The sequence below is a fragment of the Ictalurus furcatus genome, chromosome 4, assembly GCF_023375685.1.
Source record: "Ictalurus furcatus strain D&B chromosome 4, Billie_1.0, whole genome shotgun sequence".
Taxonomy (NCBI): domain Eukaryota; kingdom Metazoa; phylum Chordata; class Actinopteri; order Siluriformes; family Ictaluridae; genus Ictalurus; species Ictalurus furcatus.
The window spans coordinates 32,846,966-32,856,747 of record NC_071258.1 but is presented as its reverse complement, the minus strand read 5'-3'; the positions used below and the strand labels follow the sequence as shown (position 1 = coordinate 32,856,747).

The following is a 9,782-nucleotide window of genomic DNA, read 5'->3' as shown; positions in this document are numbered from 1 at the left end:
TTACTATTTTATATATTTTGCTTTAATTTGCTTTTTTTATATATTTGCTGGCATGGACTCCACAAGTCTGTGTTAAACTGATGATCTCAGTGATGCCTCTAAGTGTGAATGTGAGTACACTGAGAGGGTGCATTCCCGTATCCTGCCCCATGTTTCCAGCCACTGGATCCGCCATGACCCTGGCCATGATAAGCAGTTCCTAAAAGTGAAATCTTGATTATTGATTATTCAAGCTAGAACATTCCCTTTCTTTATTTCCTTACTTTCTGTTTATTTCCGATTTTAAAATGAGGAACAAAGTCCCAGGTTTCCAATGGTGGTCTCAGACTTTTGTACCCCACTGTATATATGTACATATGTGTATACACTCACCGTCCACATTAGGAAAACCTGTACACCTGCACATTCATGCAGTTTTCTAATCAGCCACTCATGTTACTAAAGGTCAAGAGCTTCAGTTAATGTTTACATCATGCATCAGAATGGGGAAAAGGTATGATCTCTGTGACTTTAATCATGGCATGGTTGTTGGTGCCAGACGGGCTGGTTTGAGCATTTCATAAACTGCTGATCTAGTGGGAATTCCACATACAACAGTCTCTAGATTTTACACAGAATGGTGTGAAAAAAAATCCTGTGTGCAGAGGGTCTGCAGGCTGAAACACTTTGTTAATGAGAGAGATCACATTAGAATGACCAGACTGCTGACAGGAAGTCTACAGTAACTCAAATAAACACTCGTTACAACTGTGGTGAGCAGAAACGCACATCAGAATGCAGAACACATCAAACCTTGAGGTGGATGGGCTACAACAGCAGAGACCCACATCAGGTTCCACTCCTGTCAGCCAAGAACATGTATCTGATTCTATCATGGGCACATACTCACATAAACTAGACAGTTAAAGACTGGAATAAGAACAGTTGATTTTTTTTTTCTTCTAATTTTCAACTGTGTAGTTTGGGTGAGCCCTGCCCATGATATCCTCAGATTTTGTAAAGAGTTATTATTTGAGTTACTATATCCCTCCTGCTAGCTTGCATCTATCTGGCCATTTTCCTCTGACCTCTCTTTCATCAACAAGGCGTTTCCACCCACAGAACTGTCACTCAATTTTTTTATTTTTTTATTTATTTGTTTTTTCCATCATTCTGTGTAAACTCTAGAGACCGTTATGTAGGAAATTCCCAGGAGATCAGCAGTTTCTGAAATACTCAAACCAGCTAATCTGGTACCAACATCCATGCCACGATCAAAGTCACAAAGATCACACTGCTTCTCCATTCCGATGTTTGATACAGGTGTACACGTGTGTACATGGTGTTCCTAATAAAATGGATGGTGAATATCTATCTATCTATCTATCTGTGTGTGTGTGCTTGATTATAAATTACAATCTGATATACGACATTTGATTATTATTATTTTCCCATTAGATGCTGTTTGGTATTCTTTTCTGGTTTGAGCAGAATAATGTAGCACTTTGGAGCAAATAAGCACAAAAGGAGTCCAAAGCTCGAAGCTAAAATGGCAAATATTTCAACTGCAGTAGTGAATTTACCAGGTGAACTTACATAGGCAGGTATGAATGCCAGCCACACTGCACAAAATATTAACATGCTAAAAGTAATAAATTTAGCCTCGTTAAAATTTCCAGGCAATTTACGAGCCAGAAAGGCCAAAATGAAACACAAACAGGCCAGGATGCCAATATAGCCTAGTACACACCAGAAGGCCAGCTCAGATCCCACACTGCAGTCTAGAATGATCTTAGAGTGCTGGTACTGTGTGTTTCTGTTGGGGAATGGAGGGGAGGATATGAGCCATGCAGCACAGATGATCACCTGGACTAGGGTGCAGCTAAAGATAATGATCCTCTGCTGTACAGGCCCAAGCCATTTCATCACATTGTTTCCAGGCTGGGTGGCTGTGAAAGCAGCAAGAACCACTAAGGTTTTACCCAGGATGCAAGAGATGCAGAGGGAAAAGGTGATGCTGAAAGCAGTGTGACGCAGCATGCATGACCAGGATGTGGGCTCCCCAATAAAGATCAGTGCACACAGGAAACACAGGGTCAAGGAGAGCAGGATGAAGAAACTCAGCTCTGAGTTATTCATACGTACAATAGGAGTATTTCTGTGGTAGAGAAAGACTGTAAATACAGCTAAGGTCACACAGGCCCCAACAACAGCAATAGCTGTCAATGTTAACCCCATTGCATCATGGGAAAGGAACTCAATGACCTTGGGAATACATGCTGTTCCATCATCGTTGGACCAATAACCTTCAGGACAGACCATGCAGTCTACTGAATCTTTAGAAAACAAGCAGAAAAAGACTATTTAGTTAAACATTTAAACAGTTATTTGTCATATTGGCTATATGGGAGTTTTCTCTAGAAAATTTGACAATGCCTTCTGACCTGTCTGATTACTAATCTTGCCACTGTCACATGGTACACAGTCAAAGCAGCACAAAGGCTCCCCTTGACGGACAGCTTTCCTAGATCCCGGAGGGCAGCTGTCACTGCAAACAGAGACTGGCACCTGCTTAACACAAAAAACCCAGGGGTCAGTAAAGCTCTACACACGGAATAAGTAACAGGACATAATAAAGGTAAATACAAACCACCCATATTTTATTCATTATTATGAACAAATGTAAAATAAAAATAAAAACAGCACAACTGTTTGGTTTATTCCTGTTTTTTTACTTGTCTATTTTAGCATGTACTTTCCTGTCAGTAAAATAGGAAATAAATATGTATTAAATTTGATTTGCATCTTTGCTCAATAAATATTGAGTTCATTCTGTTCATTCATGTGCATCCCAGTCACTGAAAGGTGTGCAGCATTCAAAATAGTATTCACTGACTTCTCACATAGAGAAGCCTGATGCAGGTCTCATCTGACGTCTGTTTGCTTTGAAGCAACTTACCTCCACTTCACCCTACAGAACTTCAACAGTTGGTTTCTCATGTACTGAACTACATTCTGAGAGCAGCTTGCCTCACTTTTGTCTCTGGCCCATGTGATAGCTGTGTCATAAATGATCAGCTCACTCCCAGCCTCTTGAGCTCCATCATACATGCCCACTTTAACTAGCTCAATATTGCCAGCTGTGCCCTTCTGCCAGTTGATCAGGTCGTAGGATGGGATTGAGTCACCATTCATATCAAAGTTGACCATCTCACCAGAGATAGTAAACGAGACTTCTTGTAGGTAATGCTGGAGCTATGAAACCACATAAGATATGCAGATGAAGAGCAATAGTATGATATACTGTAATCCATCACTGTAACTCACAATAGGAAATATAATTTCATATTATTTATTGGGACAATAGACAGAATGACCTGCACCTGCCATGGATAGACTTTAGTGCTGTCAGCGCACATGGAGTTATTAAATGGACCATTTCCAGGTTTGCAGGAAATTAGATTATGGAGGGAGTGAGCAATAGCATACACGCCTTTGTATACATTATAAGCAATGCGAGGACTAGATGTGTTCATGTAGGCAGAGTGTTGCTTATTGAGTATCTCCTGTCCAGTGCAGAGGGGCAGCTGAGCACTATGGGTAAAGGAGGAAAAGGGAGAGCACCCATACAGAGCACCCCACAGTTCCTGCACCAAAGTGTTAGAGGAGTATGTCTGTGGATTTACTGTTGTTATATAATCTTTCAGCTTTGGAATATAGCCCTGCCGTATACCAAACCCGATCGTGCCTCCCAGAAATGGGTAGTACTCACTTCCTGTGAACACTGAAGCTGTTACCCAGGCCTCACTGGCAATCCACTGAATTCCAGTAACATTCAGTTTCATATAGTCTTTCAGAAAAGGTGTGAGCTCCCCCTCAGCTGAAAACACCACCACCACACGAGCACTGGAGCTGTTCATCACACGGATGATCTCTATTGCTCTCTGGCTGTCATACAGCAGGGGAATCATCTCCTGATAAGACACACATACACTTGTATCCTCCAGCTCCTTAAGTAGACCCTGCAGGGCAGAGCGCCCATAAGCATGGTCACCCCTAACCACACCCACCCATGTCCAGTTGAAATGTATCAGCAGCTTGGCAATGGCTTTCACCTGGTATGCATCACTGGGGATGACCCTAAAGAAGGTGGGGAATTCTCGCCTGTCACTGAGACAGGCACAGGATGAGAAGTAGCTGATCTGAAATAGTAATGTACAACATTTAACAATGAACAATAGAGCTCATACAGTGACTTGAATAGCAGATATTATTTCATTGTCGGTAATATTTAGTATGTGAATAAGAAGTGTGCTTAATTTTAAGAGTCTTGGATATTGCAAAAGTGTTTCACTTGTTTTTGTTTTTTTACACAAGTAAGTAAAGGCTATGTCAGTTACTGTATGTACATTAAAAAAATCTGCTTTGACATAAATATACATATACATATATATATACATTTTATATATATGTATATATACACACGCACACACACCATTGGAATCCTGAAAGGTCGTAAAATTCTAGACACCACAATAGATTGAGCAGATCCAGATTCACCAATTATGGCCAGCATCGGGCTAGCACTTGAACACATGGGTCTATCTGCTTCCACTGGTCCATTCATAACAGCCAGAGCTGCTCTCTGACCAGTTAAAGGATATGCACAGGAATCAAATATTTTATAACCTAGAGTGTGGTTAGGTAACAGCTCAGTACTGTTGTTAATTTCTTCCACAGCAAGCTTCATAGTCAGAGCCCAGCGGAAAGCTCTGGGATCAAACCTGAACAAAGAAGGAATGAGAACATCAGAATGAGAATGCTCAGCCACATTACTAAAAGTGACCAAGGCATAATTTGCAGTGTATAGTGTATATTTTCTATTCTGACCTATATCCAACACATTCATTCATTCAAACACAAATTCCTTTCATTTCAGGCAGAAAAAAATTATTCAGTGGTTTTCACAGTTGTATTAGGACATTCATACCCATTACACCGCACTGGTCCTGGTTTGTATGTGCAGTTCAGATCTGGCATTTCCTGATTGTAATGCAAGGGGAAAATGCCACCAATGATAAAGTCTCCACCAGCCATGAATCCTGGCTCAAAATTATTCTGCAGAGTGCACTGCGATTCCAAGGTTACACTGAAGATGGAAAAGTGGAGCAACAGGAGCCACAGAAGTAGAAGAGTCATCTTCAGTGATGAAAGTCTATTTTCTTACAGTGTATCAAGAGGGGGCAGGCAGCCATTTTTATAGGCATGTTCCCAAACTAGTCATGTGTCACAGTCACATGGTGTCATGGTCTTACCCACAATTATAATCCTACTTGATTTGATATATTATGCATATCACTGCAACTACCTGGATTTTGTGTGTTTATTTGTAAAACTAGATATTATGTGTGTAATCTGTATATTATTATGTAGTTTCCAAAATGTATGTTTCTTCACATTTCTTAATTTGATCAATCTCTTGCAATATCATATATTAACAGGTGAATGTTTTGTATTATTTCGTTTAATTTGTCTTGCAAGTATACAGTTTTATCAGAAAATACTTCCATTTATAACAATAAAATGTAAAGTCATTATAATATATCCATTAATTATTAATTCCACCTCCTCCAAAGCATTTTAAATGTTTACTATAAACATGTATCTTTATAAACATTTATTTCTAATATTATTATTATTATTATTATTATTATTATTATTATTATTATTATTATTAATAATAATAATAATAATAATAATAATAATAATAATAATAATAATAATATACAACTACCAGACAAATAACAAGCAGTTTACTATAAATAAAAGTGCCACCCTACATACAGTATATAATAAAGAATAATTATTTTGTTGCCTTTCCCATTAGATGCTGTTTGGTATTCTTTTCAGGTTTGACTAAAATAATGTAACACTTTGGAGCAAATAAGCACAAAAGGAGGCCAAAGCTAGAGGCTAAAATAGCAAATATTTCAACTGCAGTAGTGAATTTACCAGGTGAACTTACATAGGCAGGTATGAATGCCAGCCACACTGCACAAAATATTAACATGCTAAAAGTAATATATTTAGCTTCATTAAAATTTCCAGGCAATTTACGAGCCAGAAAGGCCAAAATGAAACACAAACAGGCCAGGATGCCAATATAGCCTAGTACACACCAGAAGGCCAGCTCAGATCCCACACTGCAGTCTAGAATTATCTTAGAGCGCTGAAGCTGTGTGTTTCTGTAAGGGAATGGAGGGGAGGATGTGAGCCATGCAGTACAGATGATCATCTGGACTAGGGTGCAGCTAAAGATTATGATCCTCTGCTGTGTAGGCCCGAGCCATTTCATCACATTGTTTCCAGGCTCGGTGGCTGTGAAAGCAGCAAGAACCACTAAGGTTTTACCCAGGATGCAGGAGATGCAGAGGGAGAAGGTGATGCTGAAAGCCGTGTGACGCAGCATGCATGACCAAGAAGTTGGCTCCCCAATAAAGATCAGTGCACACAGGAAACACAGGGTCAAGGAGAACAGGATGAAGAAGCTCAGTTCTGAGTTGTTAATACGCACTATCGGAGTTCCTCGATGATGCAAGAATATTGCTAGCACAGATATTGTCAGAGAAGACCCCACTATAGCTATCACCATCAACACAATTCCCATTGTATCCCTATGGGAAAGAAACTCAATGACTTTGGGGATACATGCTGTTCCTTTCGCATTGGACCAGTACTCATCAGGACAAGCCATGCAGTCTATTGAATCTGAAGACAAATGCAGGGCAGAAGATCAGTTTATATGGCATGATGCATTAGCATTTTATGACTATTGTGTGATACACTGACAAGCTTTTATATCATTTTTAAAAAGCTACTTTTAAACACAGTATTTACACGTTCAAACATTACCTGTCTGATTACTAATCTTGCCACTGTCACATGGTATACAGTCAAAGCAGCACAAAGGCTCCCCTTGACGAACAGCTTTCCTGAATCCCGGAGCACAGCTGCTACTACAAATGGATATTGGCACCTGATTTTACACAACATAAAAGATTAAAAAAAAAAAAAAATGAATAATTTTTTTTTTTAAAACAATGGTCTCAATAGCAAAAAATTGGGATTTAAATGTGCGATAAGTGAGCCAATCAACAATCACACTGCAGTCAGTTATATTTTATATTTGTATTTTAACATACAATGCACATTGTGTGAGCACCTTGCCTTGCTCTGATTATCAGGCCACTTTAGTTTTTGATCCTGAATAACCAGTTCTTTCCCAGCATCCATTGCACCATCATAAAGTCCCACTTTGATAAAGTCAATGTCTCCATTTTGGAGTCTCTGCCAATTGATCAGATCATAAGATGGAATCGAATCTCCTCTCATATCAAACTTCACATGTTCACCAGAGATCGAAAAAGACAGTTCCTGAAGGTAATGTTGAAGCTTTGATGTTGAAAAAGAGGATTTAAAATAAATGATAACAGCTATGTTAATGACATACTTGGATTTATGCACTCTTATCATCACAGAAGGATCAGATCAGCCAAATACTCTACCTGCCATGGATAAACATCATTCAAGTCTGCACATGCAGAATTGTCAAAAGATCCATTTCCAGGTATACACTGAAAGAGATTATGTAGGGAGTGAGCAATGGCATATACTGCTTTATACACGTTATAAGTGACACGAGGGTTGGAGGTGTTCATGTAGGCAGAGTGCTGCTTGTTGATTGTTTCCTGCCCTGTGCAGGGGGGCAGTTGTGCACTATTGACAGAGGAAGAGAAGGATGTGCAGCTGTATAGAGCCTCCCACAACTCCTGAACTAGGGGATTAGATGGGTACATCTGTGGGTTCACTGTCATCAGATATTCTTTCAGCCCTGGCACATACCCTTGGCGGATAGCAAATCCAATTGTTCCAGCTAAAAATGGATAGGTTTCTGCTAATATTGAGGCTGTAACCCAGGCCTCACTGGCTACCCACTGTATTCCTGTGATATTTTGAGTTAAAAATTCTCTTAAGAAAGGGTAAAACTCCCCTTCTCCTGAAAACACGACCACAACCTTTGCTGTGGAATGTTTCATTACATTTAGAATCTCATGGACCCGCTCCTGCTTGAAATCTTTAGGGATCATTTCATGATATGCCAGACATATATCAGTGTTTTCTATCTCTCGCTTCAGTCCTTGTAAAGCAAACCTGCCATAATCATGGTCTTCAGTAACCACTCCTATCCATGTCCAGTGAAATCTCTTCAAGAGCTGAGCAATGGCTTTCACTTGGTAGTCATCATTCGGGACTACTCTAAAAAATGTTGGGAATTGTTTACGATCACTTAGACAAGAGCAGGTTGAGAAGTAGCTTATCTGTAAAACAAACAAGCAAAAAAAAAAAAAAAAAAAAAAAAAAACATCTTGACATCTGAACTTTGATAACCTTTTGCATTTTTAGATGACCAACTTGTATTTGTAACCATTGTGCAGATTAGAAGAACATACTGACTTAGTAGTGTACAAACAAAAATATCTCCCTTTACCATAGGTATTCTGAAAGGTTGCAGTGTTCTAGAGACAACAATTGATTGTGAGGAACCAGATTCTCCAACTATGGCGAGTAAAGGACCACCACGATTACACAATGAGCCCTGACCAACATCCTCGTCATTCAGGACAGCCAGGACTGCCCTCTGAGCTGTAACCGGAGTAGCACAGGAATCAAAGATCCTGTAACCCAGGGTGTGGTTTGGCAGAAGAACTGTACTGTTGTTGATCTGGTCTATAGCAAGCCTCATTGTCAAAGCCCAGCGCAATGCCCTGGAATCAAACCTGTAGTATATATATATATATATATATATATATATATATATATATAGAGAGAGAGAGAGAGAGAGAGAGAGAGAGAGACACATTAAAATCTAATGAGAGCATGAAATATTTACAAATATTTTATATATACAATATTTTATTGCAGACGTATAACTGATATTTTTGTAATAATAATATGGTGTGTGGAGACACACAGTGTTTAAAAAAAATAAAATACATCAAATGAATATTTAATATTCTCACCCCTGACACTGTGCTGCCAAAGGTTTGCTTCTGTAGTCTGTTGTTGGTAGCTCCACTCTGTAGTGCAAAGGGAATATTCCTCCTATTGTGATATCTCCATCAGACATGAATGCAGGTTGATCAAAGTCTCCTTGTAATGAACACTTTGATGATGGATCAGATACAGCTGAGCAAGGGATAAAAAATGCAGTAAGTAAAAGATAAATCATCGTGCTGCAAACTTGCACACTGATGAAGATAATACTGACTGTCATGGCTTTATATAGGAGGTTTGACCCCATGACTCTCACTATGATTTGACATCACCCTGGATAACATTAGTCAGATGATTACTCTGCTTATTATCTCCTACATAGACCTGTTCACATAAGAAAGCTTGAAAACTGTAAAAATCCATCATATCCCAAAAAGTATCTTGCTAAAAGTTATAATGCACTTTATGACCATAATGATTCACATATGGCTTAATGTGTCATTAATGGATCATTCCTACAATCCAGTGCCTTTTGCATCCTCAGTACAGGTCATGATATGTATTATGTAAAATGTTAAACAATATAATTTCTAAAAGTCTTAATAAAATAATTTACATTTTTAAATGTTAAACATTATGTAGTCCATCTCAGTAAACAATTTTACACAATTTGCATTGTTTTTAAACATCAAACACGAGAGGTTTTCCCATGTCCCTAGGGTTGTGTATTGTGTATTTGTGATGGAAAT

General features: G+C 38.9%; 2 protein-coding genes across 2 annotated transcripts; both read right to left on the bottom strand.

The window, feature by feature from the left end:
• Positions 1 to 909: 909 nt before the first annotated feature.
• LOC128606277 (extracellular calcium-sensing receptor) lies at positions 910 to 5,263 on the bottom strand. Its single transcript, XM_053622316.1, has 7 exons — positions 5,257 to 5,263; positions 4,970 to 5,201; positions 4,475 to 4,763; positions 3,363 to 4,181; positions 3,028 to 3,234; positions 2,424 to 2,583; positions 910 to 2,315 (listed from the first exon to the last, which is right to left on the bottom strand). Exons 1-7 carry the CDS (start codon positions 5,261 to 5,263, stop codon positions 1,423 to 1,425), a joined length of 2,607 nt encoding a protein of 868 aa, XP_053478291.1. The 3' UTR covers positions 910 to 1,422.
• A 579-nt stretch (positions 5,264 to 5,842) lies between these two features.
• LOC128606276 (extracellular calcium-sensing receptor-like) lies at positions 5,843 to 8,782 on the bottom strand. The gene is made up of 5 exons (XM_053622315.1): positions 8,528 to 8,782; positions 7,545 to 8,357; positions 7,207 to 7,431; positions 6,913 to 7,015; positions 5,843 to 6,747 (listed from the first exon to the last, which is right to left on the bottom strand). Exons 1-5 carry the CDS (start codon positions 8,780 to 8,782, stop codon positions 5,843 to 5,845), a joined length of 2,301 nt encoding a protein of 766 aa, XP_053478290.1.
• Positions 8,783 to 9,782: the final 1,000 nt, after the last annotated feature.